Source organism: Phalacrocorax aristotelis, chromosome 23 (genome assembly GCF_949628215.1).
Source record: "Phalacrocorax aristotelis chromosome 23, bGulAri2.1, whole genome shotgun sequence".
In the NCBI taxonomy this organism is placed as follows: domain Eukaryota; kingdom Metazoa; phylum Chordata; class Aves; order Suliformes; family Phalacrocoracidae; genus Phalacrocorax; species Phalacrocorax aristotelis.
The window spans coordinates 2,015,092-2,032,857 of NC_134298.1; the positions used below are offsets into that span (position 1 = coordinate 2,015,092).

Consider the following 17,766-nt stretch of genomic DNA (forward strand, 5'->3'; position numbering starts at 1 on the left):
CTCTGCTGTCTGTTGGGTAAAACTTGTCTGGTGGCATTAAGCACAGCCAGCTCGAAATTGCCTGAAATCTCCATCGGTAGAGGCTAGGTGGTGAGTGGGCAGGAGCCTTGCTGGAGAGGGTCTGTGGGGGTGGTGGCGGGCACCAGGCTGGATATGGGGCAGCAGTACCTCGGGTCACATAACATCACCCTGTATGTGATTTGCCCTAGGAATGATGTGGTCAGTAGGCTGGGGGGAGCTGCAGGGGGGGCCCCAAGCAAAGAGGGACATGGAGAAGCTGGAGAGCAGTCACTGGGGCTATTGACCTCGCCTGGGCATGGGGTGAAGGAGAAGAGGTCAGGGCTGGACTAGCCTTGCCAAGAGGAGGCTGAGGGGTATCTAAAAGCAGGTTGTCACTTCTTGAAGGGCAGCTCCAAGTAGGATGGAGCCACCCTCTCTGTGCTGCTAGACATCCCAAACCAGGGCTTCTGAGGTGCAGGTTGGGAAGGGGAAAGGCTCCCTGCCCAGGAGGGTGGGACAGCCCTGGGCCAGGCAGCCAGAGCAGTGGTGTCTGTCTGTCCTTGGAGATTTTCAAGCCCTGAGTGAAGAATAACCATCTTCCTTTGTTCAAGCCCTGAGCAGCTGGGTAAGGCAGCCCTGCTGGGAGCAGGAAGCTGGACATGAGGCTTTAGAGGTTTCTCCTGAGCTCAATTGCCCTCCAGTGCAGCAGCCAGACTCCAGCTCTTCATTGCCTACTGAAGAAGCTATACAAGTCATGAAGGGCTGAGCCACACCAGGCATGGGGCTCTGCTGTGGGCATGTCCCTGTAGGTGCCTGCTGGCCCAGCTGAGGGATAATCCCTGGAAGGGAGGTAGGAACAGGCTTGGTGCACCAACTGGCTGACACCTTGGTGTGCTCGGTCTCCTGGAGGCAGCGACCAGCTCTGTGTCCCTTGGGCAGCGGAGGGGTGACTTGGCCTGTAGTATGAGCCAGGCGGGGGTCCCTTCAGGCCATCAGTGGGAGCTGACAAGGTGGTCAGTTGTCCCCTGCAGAGGCTGGGTCACCTCATGGCAGCGTTGCTCAGCGGAAGAGGCAGGGAGCTTCCCTGGGGCATTAGCAGAGATGGGGTTGGGAGACCAGCTGGGGGGTGAGGGTGGTGGTTCTTCACCAAGCTCGGCCTTTCTGTAGAGGGGTACAGGAGCCCTGATTGCTGCCTGCTCCCTCCTAATGTTGGCCAGTGACCTACATCATGGGCATCCCTGGTCCTGGGGACTTTGGGAGCTGCTTTGTGGACCCTTGGGGACTGTTCAGGCCTTGGGTCAGATGCTCTTGCTGCAGGTGTGCTCACTGCCATCTGGTGTAGACCCCTCCTGTGAAGCATCCATCCCTTTGTCACTGTGGTCCTGCAAGGACTGCTGGGAGAGGCTGGTGACCCTGTAGACCTCCCTGGGGTGCAGAGCAGCTGCTCAGCTGCACTTGGTGCCACCGGTTCCTCGCCTCGTTGCTTCATTTGTGGCTAATTATTGCGTGGAGGAAGATGAAGGCCTGAGGGCGGCAGGTCATGGCTTTGAAGCCTGTGCTGAGCTTCATGGGAGGGGCGTGGGGCTGTTCCGGGCAAGGTCTGCCCTCGAAGTGCTGCTCAGCAGCTGGGACCACCGCAGTGTGGCCGAGGAGGTTTCCCAGAGCCCGTTTCCCCGTGCAGCTGTCTGAAAGAACCAGCCTAGGAGCTGCTTCCCTGCGTGCACCAGCCCCCATGCCTGCGGGGTGGGCGGATGAGCCCCCAACCTGAGCGTGACCCCTCAGCAGCTCTTCTCTGCTAAAACCAGGCTGAGATGAGCCTGCCCCCCTCCATCCTGGAGCTGCTGCAGGTTTTGGTTTGTTAAGGCTCTGCAAAGTGTCGATGGTAACGAGGTGAGTGGCAGAGCTTGGGGAGGGGAAAGGAGGAGAGCTGGGGCTGGTGCCCATCCCTGCCCCCGAGCCTCAGGCACATCCCTGCCCTGTCCTGCTTGTTCTGCCTTTGCTTCTGCCTCCAACCGCTTCTGCCCCCCACTTTTGCACAAGAGCCATGAAAACCAAAGCGGCTGTTGTTAATGAGGCCGCCAAGGGGGTGCGGGTGGGGAGGGGGCCCGTTGCACCGCTGTGACTCACAGCTTAAAATACTGAACAAACGTGCTGGCAAGGCAAGTCCGGCACTTACACGAGTGGCTTTGAGCTGCAAAGTTGCCACCGGGTACCCAAAGGCTGTTGGACCAGTGGGTGTGTGAGTCCCAGGGGGAGAAGGGAGCAGGTGTGTGGGGTCCAGAGGAAGGTGCTTGGAACAGAGAGGGGTCCCTGAAGAGGGGGGACACACGCCAGCGTGGCTCTGCGGTGCCCTGTTGTGGGGGGGTTGGGTGCTGGCACACAAAGGGAATCCTTCCCCCAGGTTTATCATGGCCCTGGGAAGTGCCGGGAGGAGATGGTGGGGCTCCCCAGGTGCTGGCTGCCTTGGGGAGGGGATTGGAGCCTGATCTGAGGTGGCACAGAAGCAGTTTGGCTGGAGTCATAATGCAAAATGGGGCAAAAAGGTTTGAAGCTGGGATGAGTCACCCTGGAGGAGGGCGAGGTATGTGACCTGGGGGTTCAGGACCCCTGGCTTGGTCTTTCCAGGGGGCTCTGGGTTCTTCCTGTGGCAGCCGGCCTCTGGGCTGCGATGGGGGACACCAATGTGCCTGAATTCCCTCACCGCTCTGGGGCACCGTGGTGGCTCAGCTGTGCCCCTCGGCCCCCTGTCAAACGCAGACAGGGGCTGCCCCTCGTGTGGGGGCATCCAGCACCCACCTGGACACGGCCCCGAGCAGGCCCTGATGAGCTCCAGGAGGTCTCTGTCCTACCTCTGGCCCTGTCTCCAAGTCAGAGGGATGAGTCCCCCCTGCGCTGGTCAGAGCACCCATCCTCTGGGGGCTTGGAGCCCCCCAGGACACTCCCTCCCAGGGGTGCCCACAGCTGCACTGCATCCCCCTGAGGGGCTGAACGTCGCCCACCACGATGCTGGACCCCCACTCCATCCCACAGCTGCAATGAACAGGAGTTTACTGGGGCTTTTCTCCCCCCAAAATTGTTCTGCTCTCCCCAGGTGGGGAGTGTGGCCTTGCAGTACCACCCGAAATTGTGGCAACCCAAGAGGTCCTTGTTTCTGGTACTTCCTGAGGGTTATGCCTGGCTGGGGCAGACCCCACAGCACCCACCCGCTGGTGGCGATCTGGGATCAACCCCCTTCCCCAAGCGCCAGGGGTGCCGGCACCCCCAGTTTCAGCATCCTCCCCCAGGACCCCTGGCTCCACCCAGAGCTGGGGTCCCACAGCCAGCACCAACACCAGCTGGGGACCGAGGCCCAGGTAGGGACCGCATACCTGCTGGGATGGGGGTCAGTACTGGTGGGGGGGGCTCCAGTCCCACCTGGGGGCTCGGGTACCAGCTGGGGGCCTGGTACCGCCTGGCAGCTCCGGTACTGGCTGGGTCGGGGCTCTGGTGCTGGCTGGGCACCCTGGAACTGGCTGGGGGCTGCGGTGCTAGCTGGGGACCAGTTAGGGACTCAGCACCAGCTGGGGGTCTGGTCAGTCCCAGCCAGGGCCTCCGATTCCAGCTGGGGGTCCTGTACTGGTGGGAGGGAGCCAGTACTGGTGTGGGAGGGTTCGGTACTGCCTGGGGGAGGGCTGGTACTGGTGGGTGGGGGTTCTGTACTGGCTGACGGGGAGGGTCTGGTACTGGCTGGGGGAGGGGGCAGTACTGGTGGGGGGGTCTGGTACTGGCCAGGGACCCCAGTACTGGTGGGGGGTGTCACATGCTGATGGGGGATCCTGTACTGGTTGGAGGGGTCCAGTAGTGATTGGGGGTGGGGTCCTGTACTGCGCGGGGGGGGGCCGGTACTGGCTTGTCCACTCCAGTTCCAGCTGAGGGGCTGGGCACTGGTGGGGGCTTCAGCCCCAGCTGGGGAGCCCGCTAGGGGCCGGCGGGGCTCCGGTACCGGGGGGTGTGGTGCTGGGGGATGGGCTCCGGTACCGGGCCGGGGGCGGTCTGGGCGTCAGGGGGTGCCGGTGCCGGCCGGGGGCTCCGGTGCTGCAATGCCGCGGGGGTGCCACGGCGCTGCGGCAGCGGGGCCGGGCCGGGGGGGGGCGGGGGTGGGGGGCGGCGGGGCCGGGGCGGGGCGGGGCGGGCCCGGGGCGGGCGCTGCCGGTGCCGCTGCCGGCGCCGGTGGCGGCGGCGGCGGCGGCGGTGGGGGGGGGGGGTGTGCGGCGCGGCGGGGCCGGTGCCGTGCGCGCGTGCAGGGGGCGGGGGCGGCGCTCCGGGGCCGGCGGCCGCTCCCTGCCCTGCCCGGCCCGGCCCGGGGCGGAGGGACCGGCGGGACGGGCGGCACGGAGGGTGCCCGGCTCCACGGGCCCGGCGCGGCCGCGCTCGGATTATGAGGGAGCCATGAGCGCGCTGCGGGGCTGGCTGCTGGCCGCGCTGCTCTCGCTCGCCCCGCGGGCAGGTAGGTCCGGCCCCGGCCCCGCTCCCGGCCCCGGCCCCGGCCCCGCCGCTGCGGCTTTTTTCGCTGCATCGACACATTTTTCCGCAGCGCCGCCCCGCAGCGCCCCGGGAGGGGCCGGGCCCGCGCCCCCCCGCCCCCGCCCCGCACCTGCCGCCCCGCCGGGGCCCGCACCGGCACCCCTGTCCCCTCGTGGCCCCGCCGGCCGTGGCCCCGCGCCAGCCCTCCCTGGCCCCGCGGGGGGTGTCCCCACGCCAGCACCCCTGTCCCCTGCGTGTCCCCTTCAGAGATGTCCCCTCTGGGATGTGTCCCCGCACCGGCTCCCCCGTCCCCTGGGTGTCCCCCAGGAGGTGACCCTATAGCAGTCCTCCGTGTCCCCTTGGGATGTGTCCCCACAGCGGCCCCCTGGCGGCCCCTCCGGAGCTGTCCCCATAGCAGCCCTCCTGTCCCCTTGGTGTCCCCTCTGGGGGGTGTCCCCATGGACGCCCTCCATGTCCCCTCAGGAGGTGGCCCCCTGCCAGCCCTCCATGTCCCCCGGGTGTCCCCTCGGGAGGTGTCCCCACAGCAGCCCTCCATCTCCCGCAGGGATGTGGCCCCGTACCGGCCCCACCATATCCCTGGGCATCCCCTCGGGACGTGTCCCCGTCCCAGCCCTCCCTGTCCCCTGGATGTCCCCCCCCAGGATGTGCTGCTGTGCTCAGCCCCCCCCCCCCCCCCGCCTTTCTCGAGGTGCAATGGCGTTCCTGGGGTCCCCCCACATCCCTTGGGTGCCCCCCACTGGGATGTGGCACTTCACCAGCCACCCATGTCCCCTGGGCGTCCGCTCCAGGACATGCCGCTCTGTCTGAGGCCCCCTGAGCTTCCCCTCCCAGATGCGTCCCCATACTGGTCCCCCCCATTCCCTGGGCACCCCCCCATCCCGTGCTTCCCCCCTGGACATACCACCATACCTGGGTGTCCCCCCTGCCATGACCCCCAGCCGTCCACCTGGGGACACGTCCCCAGACCCACTCTCTGCATGCCCTGGGTAACTCCTCTGGGACACAGGTGTCCCTTTTGGGACACAATGCCACACTCGGGTCACCCCCAGCCCCCCCGGTGCGTGTCCCCAGCCCTCCCTGGGCCGCCGCGACCGGCTCCCCTCGCCGCAGGCCCCGCCGCGCAGGCCGCCTCTCTGCAGCGGAGGTTCCCTCGGGCCGGATGGCAGGACGGGTGGGTCGTCTCCCAAATCACCCACCCCAGCAGGCTGGTGGGGCAGAGCTCAGGAGGAGAAATCCAGAAGCACCAGCTGGATACCAGGGTCAGGAATGAGCCTGGAGGAGGAAGAGGAGGAGGAAGCCCCGTAAGTGAACTGAAACCCCCTCCCCATCCGCTCTTTTTCAGGGGTCCCCTGGTGGGTGGGCAGATCCCCAGGCAGCCGCCGTTGACGGCGTGGCCGCACCCTGGCACACGCGGAGCCACTGGCACCCCAGCCCAGAGCCTTCATCCCCCCCGGGGACTGGGGCACCGATGTGTGCCACGAAATCCCATTAAATGTGGGCATCGGCGGTGCGCACGCGGGCGCTGGGAGAGATGAAATGGGAGCGGGCAGGCAGCAGGCAGGGCTCCTGCAAATGAACGGGCTTGTGGCTCCGGTGCCAGGGAGGATGGATCCCGGCCACGTGGGAGCAGCCCCACACATCCCACGCGATGCTGTCCCCTGAACCCCAGCCGCTCTCCCCACCCTGGGCTCAGTGCGTTCGTGCCGGCTGGTGACCTTCATCCCGGGGCCGGTGGCTGGTTGGCCCGGCGTTTTGGGGAGCTGGCACGCGCATCCCATCCGGCACCGGGAGGGGTTGGTGCTTTCAAAGAGGCGGTGGCGGCTGCGGAGGCCGGCGTGCATCGATCCCCCCCATCCTCACCGGATAAAAGGCGAAATAATGAGCTGCAGTTGCCGCAAAGGTGATTTAAATCCAGCATTTAAGTAAAACCACCGGACACCAGGAAACGCCGGGGGGTGGCTGGGCCGCCACTGGCGCTGGCGGGATTTTAGGGCAGCGCTAAGCCCTGGAGTCGCGGGGGGATGGAGCAGCTGCAGATCCCCGGCGGATTCAGCGTTGGGATGGTGCCGTGGGGTCCCAGCGGCAGCACTGGCAAAGCCCCGGTGAGCCTCTCCCAGCTGCGCTGCCTGACCCAGCGGACGCAGCGGCAAACGGGTCCTCGTCCCCACGTCACCGTCCTGAGCTGCGCCCGGGGCCCCAGCGAGGGGATGGGGCACCCCAGGGAAGGTTTGGCTTTTCCTGGCCGCCGTTTCCCCCGGTGCAAAGCCCTGCGGCTCCCGAGGGACACGCTGCTGCTGGTGGCGGACCCTCGCCCGTGCAGCGCGTTCGCCGGGTCTCAGGCAGGTGCCGCAGAGCGCCGCTCCTGCTGCCACCGGCAGAAATTAGGTCAGGAGCGGCGGGCGCCGTAGGGCGGGTGAAATGCTGGCTCGGCGCTGCCACAGCCGAGCTGGGCCTGCTGGGGACGGGGGTGATGCTCCGGCACCCACCCACCCTAATAGGGGTTCCAAGGAGGTGGGCGATGGGCTGCGGGTGCCCTCCCAGCACCGCAGGAGTGAGGATTTTGGGGCAGAAAACCAGCTTTTTCTTTTATGTTGAATTTTTCAGGGTTAAAAATAAAACTGCAGCTTTAGAGGCTGCATATTTGGGTTAGGCTTTTTTGTTATTTTAATTTCTATTTTTCTTTGGGGGGCTGGCGTGGGGGTGCTGACGGCTCCGGCTCTATTGCAGGGGCTGCACCTGGCGCGGGTGAGCTTCATGGTGCGCGCCTTCGGCTCGGCCTTCACCCTTGACCTCCAGCTGAACCAGTGAGTGGCCCTGGGGGTCCCAGCAGGGTGGGGGGCACCCGCTGTGGGGCTGCCGCTGCTCCCTGGCAGGAGGGAGGGACTGGAGAAGCCGGGAGTCCTTGGGGACGGGTGGTTGTGCAGAGCTGTCCCAGCTGTGGTACTGGGGCTGAGCTGGGGGGGTGGTGGGGGGATGGGGGGGGGTGGGAGGGGGCCCACGGGGCGCCAGCACCCCCCCAGAGCGGTGGGTCCCATGCCGGGGTTATGCCACGTGCATGGATGGTGGGTGGGTGCACAATGAGGGTGCTGCAGGCAGGGCCACGGCCGCTGCCATCTCCCTCCTCCTCTTCTTCATCTTCCTCCCCACCGCCGCGGCCTCTCACACCCTGCCTGCTCCCTGCAGCCACCTCCTCGCCTCCCACTACGTGGAGCGGCACGTCGGCGCGGGCAGCAACGGCAGCCACAGCACGGTAAGCTGCGCGCTGTGCCGTACCACGCCACGCCATGCCAATGCCGTGCCACGTTGTGCCGGGCCGTGCCGTGCCGCGCCAGCTCAGGGGTTGTGGTGGCAGATTTATAGGTCCAGGAGCGGCCACCGGCAGCTCAGCTTCGCCACCTGGGTGCGGTTGGGGTGCCCCCCTGCCCCTGGGGGGCCCCGGCCCATGCATTGGGGTGCTGCCCTGGTGGGTGATGGGGGATGCACCTCACATGGGTGCTGGCAATGGGTGATCCCCAGGGTGCTTTGGCATGCGCTGCCAGCCTTGCCTGAGGCAGCGGTGGGTGCCGTGGGCGCCAGGCGCACCCCAAGGGTGACGGGCAGCGAACCCCAGAGCCACCGGCTGGGGGTGCTGGCAAGGGGGCAGCTGCCTGCGCAGCAGCGGGCAGGATGGGACGCAGGGGCAGGGTCCGGCCGGCTCAGCTGCCTCTCCCCACTCCGGCAGGGTGCAGGGGAGCACTGCTACTACCAGGGCCGGATCCGAGGGCAGCCCCGCTCCTTCGTGGCTCTCTCCAGCTGCCAGGGCCTGCGGTGAGTAACCCCCTCCGCCGGGCAGGACGAAAGTGGGGTCGGGGCGGGGCTATGCCCCCTGCACCCCGTCACCCCCCACCTCTCTTTGCAGCGGGGTCTTCTCAGACGGCCGGGCCACTTACCTGATCGAGCCCCAGGTGGGCGCCGAGCACGGGCAGGTGAGCGGCGGCACGAGGACCCACCATGTGCCTGCCTCAGTTTCCCCACTGCAGCATTTTGGGTCTGGCTGCACCTCGGGGACAGCCGTGGGGACACAGGGATGTGGCGGTCTCCCCTCCACACTGTCATGTCCATGCGTGGCCATGACACTCGTCTCCCCACGGCAGGGCCTGCAGCCACACGTCATCCAGCGCGTCCCCAGCTGCGCCCAACCGGGTGAGCCTTCGCATGGAGCCAGCGCTCATCCCCGAGGACCAGGGACAGTGGCCCCGGTGGCCCCGTGTCCTGTGCCCTGCCAGCTTTGTCCCTTCCCTCCAGGCTGCCTCTTCCCCACGCTGAACCCACGTGTCACGGGCGGGTTACCAAAGCTGCGGCGGCGGCGGCAGGTTAGCGGGGACACGGGGCAGGGGATGGGGACATGGACGCTTGCCCCTGGTTGGCCTCCGGCTGCTGGCTCAGCCTCACTGGGGCGGCTGCTCGCCCATGGCACGGCTCTGCTGCGGGTGCAGCTGGGCTGGTTCGTGGGTGCTGGGGACGTGTTTGCAGGATACTGCTCCTGCGTGGGCGCGGGGATGCCCTGGGGACCCACCAGAGATGCCGCAGCCAGAGGGCAAATGTTCCCGAGCCCACCCAGGCGGCTTTTCCCCCTCCATACATCCCAAATACCCCTCACAGGCAGCCACAAAAGGGGGCAAAAAGCCCCTTCGTTGGGGCTTGGCAGGCGGATCCTGCCGGCGCCGGCTCAGCCATGGGCTCCCGCCGGCAGGTACGCCGAGCCCAGCACACGGTTCACAGCGAGACCAAGTACATCGAGCTGGCGGTGGTGAACGACCACCAGCTGGTAAGTGCGGGGGTCTCGGGGCCAGCAGGGTGGGGGGTCAGGGGTGGTGCCGGGGTTGGGGTGACCCGCCCCGGCCCAACCTGGCCCTTGGTGCCCCCCCAGTTCCTGCAGCTCCGCAAGTCTGTGGTTCTCACCAGCAACTTTGCCAAGTCCGTGGTCAACCTGGCTGACATGGTGAGAGAGGGCTTGTCCCCAGGGAGGGGTTTGTCCCCAGCGGTTTTGGTCCCCAGTTCCTGGTGGGTTTGTCCCCCAGAGGCTTGTCCCACTGGGGGTTTGTCCTTGAGGCAACTGTCCACAGCAGCTGGGGTGTTTGTCCCTGGGGGTGTTTGTCCCAGAGTGGGGTCTGTACCCAGGAGCTTGGGCCTCAGCACCTGGTGGGTTGGTCCCTTGAGGGTTTGTCCCACTGGGGCTTTTTTCCCGGCACCTGATGGGTGACAGACCCAGGGGTTTCATCGGCAGCACCTGGCAGGTTTGTCCCACTGGTGGTTTGTCCCCGGGGGGTTCGTCCCTGGCACCTGATGGGGTTGTCCCTGGGGGGGGGGGTTGTCCCTGGGGGATGTGGTCCCCAGCACCTGGTGGGTTTTTCCTGGGGTGGGGGTTTGTCCCCAGTGCCATCCCCTCGCCCCTGCAGATCTACAAGGAGCAGCTCAACACACGCATCGTGCTGGTGGCCATGGAGACGTGGGCCTCGGAGGACCGGATCCGGATGGGGGAAGATTCCCTGGAGACCCTGAACGAGTTCGTGAAGTACCGGCGCGAGGGGCTGGCGGAGCAGAGCGACACCGTCCACCTGTTCTCGTGAGCGCCGCGGCCGCGTCACCTCCCTGGGGCCGGAGCCGCCATCCCCCGTCCCCACCGTCCTCTTCCTCGCAGGGGTCGGACGTTTCAGAGCAGCCGCAGCGGCACCGCCTTTGTGGGGGGCATCTGCTCACCTGCTCGCGCCGGGGGCGTCAACGAGGTGGGTGCAGCAAGACCCGCCCCCGAGGGCAGGCCGGGAACGCGGCGGGTCCCTGCGGTGACTCCCCGTCCCTCCCGTGCAGTACGGCAACGTGGCGGCCATGGCGGTGACGCTGGCGCAGACGCTGGGGCAGAACGTGGGCATGATGTGGAACAAGCACCGCGCGGCGGCAGGTACCTGGGGGCGGCTGGGGGGACACCACGGTGCCACCAAGCCGGCGGTGGGACAGCCGGCACCCCCAGCCCGTCTCCTCTCCTCCCAGGGGACTGCCGCTGTCCAGACTCGTGGCTGGGCTGTATCATGGAGGACACAGGGTGGGTGCCCGCTCGGGGTGGCACTGCCACCGTTCCCCACGGGCCTTGTGTCACCTCTCCCCACGGGGGCATCGCCGAGGGTCCTGCCCCAGTTTGGGTGACCGGTTGTGCCCAGTGACGCCACCCGGGCAGCGCGGGGGGGTGATGGTGTCCCCCACCCCGCAGGTACTACCTCCCACGGAAGTTCTCCCGCTGCAGCATCGACGAGTACAACCAGTTCCTGCAGGATGGTGGCGGCAGCTGCCTCTTCAACAAACCCCTGAAGGTAACAGCCCCCCCGACCCCCCAGCCGCGGGGCACCCGTCCCGGGGGGCAGTGATGTCCCGGGGGTGGCTCCGAGGGTCGCTTGGGACTTGTGGCCTCCCCCAGCCCCTGCCATGTCCAAGGTAATGGCACCGGCGTTGAGCCTGGTGTCCCCAGTGGGGGACAGAGACAGACCCTCACGCTTGATGGCAAGCGGTCTGGGGGTCCTGCCATCCCCTGGGGACATGATGCCCATTTTGGGGGGCTCGTAGCAGCACCCGGCTCAGGGGACCACCCAGCATCTCTTGCTCCCCCTCCCCTTGGTTCCGGCAGCTCCTGGACCCTCCGGAGTGCGGCAACGGCTTTGTGGAGGCGGGAGAGGAGTGTGACTGCGGCTCGCTGGCGGTGAGTGGGGACCGGGGTCTGCTCGCCGTGGCCATGCTGGGGCTGCCGGCCTTGCACGGTGGCTGACGTGACGTGCGATGCCGGCGGCTGCCCCGGCAGGAGTGCGCGAAGAGCGGGGGCAACTGCTGCAAGAAGTGCACGCTGACCCACGACGCCATGTGCAGCGACGGGCTCTGCTGCAAAGGCTGCAAGGTGCGGGGCCGGGGGGGCCGGATCTGGCGTCCCGCGTGGCCAGATCCTGCGAGTTGCCGGGGTTCCCGCGCCACGGGCTCCTGACGCGGCGGCTTCCTTCCCCGCGTGCAGTACGAGCCGCGCGGCGTGTCCTGCCGGGAGGCCGTGAACGAGTGCGACATCCCCGAGAGCTGCACCGGGGACTCCAGCCAGGTGAGCCGGGCTGGGGGGGACAGAGGGGGACGCATTGCAGGGCCACATGGCATCACCCGTCCTCTTCTCCGTGTCCCCCCAGTGTCCCCCCAACCTCCACAAGCTGGATGGCTACTTCTGTGAAAATGAGCAGGTGAGTCTGGCCCGGCGTTGCGGGACAAGGCTCTGGGGCTCCGGCACATCCCCGTGGGCTCCAGCATCCCGGCGCTTGTGTGTGCCAGCAGCTGCAGCCACGGCTGAGCCACGCGTGCGGGTCTGGGGGGAGCTGGTTCCTGCAGCCTCCGGGGCCCCCAGGGTGTGCGAGCCCTCCCTGCGCTGAGGTCCGTCATCCCACGCTGTACAAGCCGGCGCTGCGGTCCCTGTGCCATGCGCCCTCCCTCTGTGGCCACAGGCCTCATCCCACAAGTTTTCGCATGCATCTGCAGCCATGGGCCGAGCAAACCTTCCATGGCCACGTGTGCGGGGGGCCCCGTACCCCGAACTGTCCCGTGGCTGCGTGTGCACGTGGCTCCCAGGCCAGGCAAACCTGCCCACGCGGCCGGGGCGGTGGTGCCGGGGCTGAGCACACGCACGGGAGGGCCACCGTCCTCGCACCACCTCCGTGGCCGCACACACACGCGTGCAAGACCCTCCCCATCCCCATGACCCCCTCCCTGCTCCCCAGGGACGATGCTACGGCGGGCGCTGCAAAACCAGAGACCGGCAGTGCAACGCGCTGTGGGGCCGTGGTAAGTGCTGGCCCCAGGGTGGCTTTGCCAGGGTTGGGGGGGACAGGGGGTGACAGGCGGGTGACACCCGTTTCCTCCCAGGCTCGGCTGAGCGCTTCTGCTACGAGAAGCTCAACGTAGAGGGGACTGAGAGGGGCAACTGCGGGCGCGAGGGCCTGGGCTGGCTGCAGTGCAACAAGCAGTGAGTGAGCCCCGCCCCCCGTTTTCCCTCCTGGTGCCACACGGCTGCCCTGGTGATGCCACCGGTGCCTTGCAGGGACGTCCTCTGTGGCTTCCTCCTCTGCGCCAACATCTCGGGCGCACCCCGGCTGGGCGAGCTCAGCGGCGAGATCGCCGCCACCACCTTCTTCCACCAAAACCGCTATGTGGACTGCAGGTGGGTGCCACCGCCGTGGGGACAGGGACAGCCCTGCATGGGGGGCTCCCGATGTCACCTGGTTTCACTGTTCTGGCGCAGGGGAGGCCACGTGCAGCTGGTGGACGGCTCGGACCTGAGCTACGTGGAGGACGGGACGCCCTGCGGCCCCGGCATGCTGTGTCTCGACCACAAATGCCTTCCAGCCACAGCCTTTAACTTCAGCTCCTGCCCTGGCAGCTGGGATGGGAAGATCTGCTTTGACCACGGGGTGAGGGACACAGAGGGGGACAAAGGGGACCCAGGGAGGTGTCACAGCAGTGGGGGGTTGACACCATCTCCTCGCAGGTTTGCAGCAACGAGGGCAAGTGCATCTGCCGCGCCGAGTGGACGGGGAAGGACTGCAGCGTCTACGACCCCATCCCTGAGCCGAAGCCGACGGGGGAGACGGAGCGATACAAGGGTCTGTGCGCCCCGCGGGGCGGGGGTGGCCCCCTGTGTCCATGCTGTCCCCGGTCCCCACAGGCTGGGGTGTCAAGCTTTGTCCCCAGCCAGCCCCCGGGGGTCCGGTGTCACCATCGCCCCCAGTGCCATGGCTCAGCTGGGCACAGCTGGGTCTTCTCCCCCTCCCAGGTTCCCACAGCACTGGGGCTGCCCTGGGGCTGTGTCCCCATGTGCCCCCCCACTGATGTTCCCTCCCACTGTCCCGTCTGTCACAGGTCCCAGTGGCACCAATATCATTATCGGCTCCATCGCGGGGGCCGTGCTGGTGGCTGCCATCGTCCTAGGGGGGACAGGCTGGGGATTTAAGTAAGCAGCCGCCGCATGGCTTGTCCCCTCCGCTGCTGGCACCGTCACTGGCCACGTCCCCTCTGTGCACCGTCACCACGCCAGGGCCAGGACCCTGCCCTCCTGGGGACACCCTGGGCACCCCCGGGTGGGCGCACCGCCAGTCCTCCCCAGCTGGGCATCACCTGTGCTGTGGTCCCCTGGGAGCTGGGGATAACTGGTCCCCCTGGCCCTGCCTGGTCCCCTGGCCCTGCCTGCCCTGCCTGCATGTGTCACCGGCAGGTTCACTGTCACCCTGGCCTCTTGCTCGGTCCTGGCCGTGTCTGTCCCCAAGCATGGGGTGCTGGGGGGGCGGCTGTGTCGGTGGCACCCACGTATGTGTCTGTGTGTCTGTGTGTGTGTGCTCCTGCCTGGCACTGGGACACGTCTGCTGCCTGTGGGACCAGGGACACGGGGGGAGACACACTGGGGAGGACAGCAGGGACACGGGGGTGGCACTAACGCTCCTCTCCTCTCCCCCCGCCGCCCCCCCCAAGGAACATCCGCCGAGGAAGGTACGACCCGGCGCAGCAGGGAGTGTAACCGCCCCCCCCCATCGTCTCGTCACCGTCACTGTCACCGTCAGGGTCTGGCAGCCTGACGGCGTGGGAGCCCCCCTGGCCCGGGCCCGTCTGTCCGTGTCGCTGTGTGTCCGGCCGTGCTGTCTCCATCTCTGTGGTCCCCACAGCTGAAAAGAGATGGCCGTTGGGGGGGGCCTGGCAGCAGCCCCCCCCGGTGCTGGCTCTTTTCAGCTCAGTGTGCCCCCCCCCATGTGTGCCCCCCCGTGTCACAGCCCCACACTAAACACACCCCACTTCTGTGTTACAGGTCTGGGGGGGCCTGAGTGTGGGCCTCTGCCCCACGCGCCCCCCCCCCCCCCCAGCGCCTCATTAACAGCAATTAAATGGGGCGCCACTGCCGAGAGTCCGGCCAAGGAGGAGAGCGGGGGGGGCACCCGGGACCCCCCCCCGACCCCCACCACGCCACCACGAATGTATGGGCTCCCCCGGCCCTGCCCCGGGGCTGGTGCCACTCCCGGCATGGGATGAATGTACCTGTGGGGGTGAGCGGGGACCCCCCCCAGCCCCACATCCCCCCTTCCAGCATCTTCCAGCTTTGGGGCCTGGGTCCCCCAGATGGCAGGCCAGTATATCCCAGTACAAGGCCAGTATACCCCAGTACCAGGCCAGTACCCACCCCCGTGCAGGACCTGGGGGTTGTGTCCCGTCCTCCCCCCAGATGCCACGTCTGGAGTGGGGTCCCTGGGGGCTGGGTCAGCACCCCAGCATGTGACACCCCCCCTCAAAAGCAGCTCTGCAGCCCCCAGTGTGGGGCAAGTCTCCCCAGACTACACCCCTCCCCCAACTGTCATGGCTGCACCCTCCCAGCCATGGGACCCCCCCATGTCCCCAGCAATGGGGACTGGCACCCATGGGTGGCAGGTTCTCCCTCCAGGGGATGTCCCCCCTTCCCCAGCTCAGGCAGGTGAACCCAAACTGGTGGCTCTGGTGCTGGTGGGGGGAGCAGGTGGCAGCAGGGCCCACCTTGGTGGGGCCGGGGGGCAGGGGGCTGCTCTGTGGGTGGCACGTGTCACCCCAGCACCGTGGCAGGCTGGTGGCACCTGTCCCCAGGGCAGCTGCTGGGTGCCCCCCCCACCCAGGCCAGGGGGGTGGGATGTGTCACGCCCTCCCCACAGCACACACCACGTGTCACCCTGCATGGGGCGGCTCTGCAGGGCCACCCAACCCACGGAGCACCAGGGCCCACACTCGCTCCTTCCACCACTGGTGACACTCAGCATCGGGACGAAGGGACACATACCCCAGGTAACTGTGTGTGTATGGGGGTGACCCCTAAGCCCATGGTGGGGTGAGGGTGTCCCTTCCATCCTCTCCCTCGCCCAGCATCCCTGCCTGCCGCCTCTGCCATGGAGGCAGGGGGTGACCAGCAGCGTCCCCAAGCCCAGCCAGGGCCGAGGTGTGCGGTGGCCCCAGCGTGGTGTGACAGCCCAGCTGGGTGCCTGCAGCACCCATGGGTGCCTTGGCTGTGGCAGCACCGGACGGGACAGGGCACTGCCGTGCCAGGGTGGGGGGAGGTGACAGCAGGATCGGGGGTAGCTGGACATCCCCAGGCTTGGCTTTGCTGGGGGCTTCTTGCACAACCTATCAGCCAGGTGTCCCACGGCGATGGGCTGGGGGACGTGGGGACCTGGGGACACCCTGGGCACAAGGGGCCTGGACCAAACCCACCCCCGCCCAATCTCTAGCACCGTCACCACAATGTCCCCTCAGCTGTCACAGCCACAGTGCCAGGGTGGTCCCCACAGCGATGGGCCACCCCTGTTCCAGAGCAAGACGCCACCATTGTCACTGCATTTGGGGACATCAATATATATATATAAATATAGGGTTTTTTCTTAATGATTTTAATGCTGTAAGGTCAAGCGGTGCCGCTGGTGCCACCATGGACGTGCCAGGGAGGGCCCGTGGCTGGGACGGGGGGGTGCACCCGGTGCTTCCAGAGCCAAGCGAGCAGAACCCCCTCCCCAGACCCCGCCCCCCAGCAGGCTAAGCCAGCGGGCCCCGTCCCGGCGCGCGGCAGGGCACAAGCACACCACGGCGGTGGCAAACCCCCGCCCCGCCAACTCACCGCCGCCGCACCGCCATCCCGCACTGCCTCGCTCCGCGCTACCGCCCACAGCCGGGACGGGGCCCTGGGTCGTGGGGTGGGGGCTTCACCGCCCACCTTGACCGCCTGCGCCGCGTCCCGTGCTCCCGCTTTGCACGCGCTGGGGAGCCGCTGCCGCCACTGCCGGAGCCGCCGTTGCCGGAGGTGCCGCGTGCTCCTCGCTGGCCCCGGCTCCAGCCCCCGGGAAGCCTCCTGCAATGTCGCAGAATTTATTTACAATAAAGAGTTGGAAAATGATGGGAGGGCTGCTTTTCACTGGTAGTGGGTGTGGGGTGATTGGTGCTGGGGAGGCCTATCCCCCCCCCCCATTTAATCCGTGAGGATGCTCTGGTCCCTGGTCCCCTCCACTTTGTCCCACCGACGTCCTCCCCATGTCCCACACTCTGCCCTACCCCTCCCCAAGGACTGGGACTTATGGCTGTCAGGTGTCCCCCCCCATGCAGAGTTGATGGCACATGGCAAGTGCCACCAAACTCGGTCCCTCCAAGCTTTTGCCTGGCTGGGGACCTAGGGACCCACCGCAGAGGTGCTCAGCCCTGCGCCCGCCCCAGCGCAGGGACACAGCCCCCATCCCTGCCCCACCGTGGGGACCGATCCCTCACACGTCTCTGGGGTGCAAGAGCTGTTTGCCGTCCCACTGCAGGGACACAGTGGCAGAGTCCTGTCCCCTCCCAGGGACACCCCAGGCTGCGCTGGCTCTGTGCAAGGTCCTGCCTGGCCTTGCAGCGGGGTGAGCAAAACCAGGCAGCTGGGGCCACGGGGACGGGTCCCCAACTCCCAGAGGGGCCCGCAGGGACGACGCGTCCTCCCACGAGATGAGCGTGGGTGATGCTGAGCTAGAGCTGGTGTGGCAAAGCTCAGCACAGCTGGCCTGACCAGCACAGCCAGACTGGCACAACCGGACTCCTTCGCACAACCGGACTCCTCGGCACAACCGGACTCCTTCGCACAACCGGACTCCTCGGCACAACCGGGCTCCTCGGCACAACCGGACTCCTCGGCACAACCGGGCTCCTCGGCACATCGGCCACGAGAGGGCTCCCCCAGTCCAGACCGTGCACGCCTGGACCGGACGGCGCAGGAGATGCTCCCACCTCCTTGAGATGCTCCAGGGCCACACATGCCCCTGCAGCCCCCAGCCCCGAGCTGGGAGGAGGCAGCCTGAGGACAAAGGCACGGGCTGGGGAGGGGCTGCAGCACCTGTGTTCCCCCACTGCTCAGGGTCCTTTGACGGTAAAAGCAGCGGCAGAGGGAGACACCGCCTGAGGTCCTGCCAGGCCCCTCAGGCCTAGTGCTGGTGGGAGAGGCCCAGCGTCCCCCTGCCCGTGGAGTGTCACTTCCCTGGGTAACGGCGGGCGGGATGCAGGGCAAAGCGTGCTGCAACAACCCACCCCGGAGGGGCTGGCGGTGCCCCTCACCCCGCAGAGCCCTGGAGGCACCCGCTCTGGTGTCCCCCTACACGGCATGGCATGGAAACGCAGCCAGATTTGGCACCTTGGCACCGGGGCCCACGCACACGGTCCAGGGTGCCT

General features: G+C 67.4%; 1 protein-coding gene across 2 annotated transcripts; it reads left to right on the plus strand.

Moving 5' to 3' along the window:
- Window positions 1–4,239: 4,239 nt before the first annotated feature.
- On the plus strand, window positions 4,240–15,394 carry ADAM11 (ADAM metallopeptidase domain 11). 2 transcript variants are annotated; one of them, XM_075116805.1, is made up of 26 exons: window positions 4,240–4,486; window positions 5,635–5,825; window positions 7,252–7,328; window positions 7,708–7,774; window positions 8,246–8,331; window positions 8,423–8,489; window positions 8,658–8,706; window positions 8,809–8,876; window positions 9,257–9,331; window positions 9,434–9,505; window positions 9,963–10,129; window positions 10,205–10,289; window positions 10,372–10,462; window positions 10,552–10,603; window positions 10,769–10,868; window positions 11,180–11,251; window positions 11,351–11,443; window positions 11,555–11,635; window positions 11,718–11,768; window positions 12,300–12,363; window positions 12,445–12,544; window positions 12,620–12,739; window positions 12,821–12,989; window positions 13,067–13,181; window positions 13,438–13,528; window positions 14,044–15,394. In XM_075116805.1, the coding sequence occupies exons 1-26, from the start codon at window positions 4,429–4,431 to the stop codon at window positions 14,087–14,089; spliced, it is 2,307 nt and encodes a 768-aa protein (XP_074972906.1). In that variant the 5' UTR covers window positions 4,240–4,428; the 3' UTR covers window positions 14,090–15,394. The 2 variants fall into 2 exon arrangements, with proteins under 2 accessions (XP_074972906.1, XP_074972905.1); XM_075116804.1 differs by having other exon boundaries at window positions 8,658–8,876.
- Window positions 15,395–17,766: the final 2,372 nt, after the last annotated feature.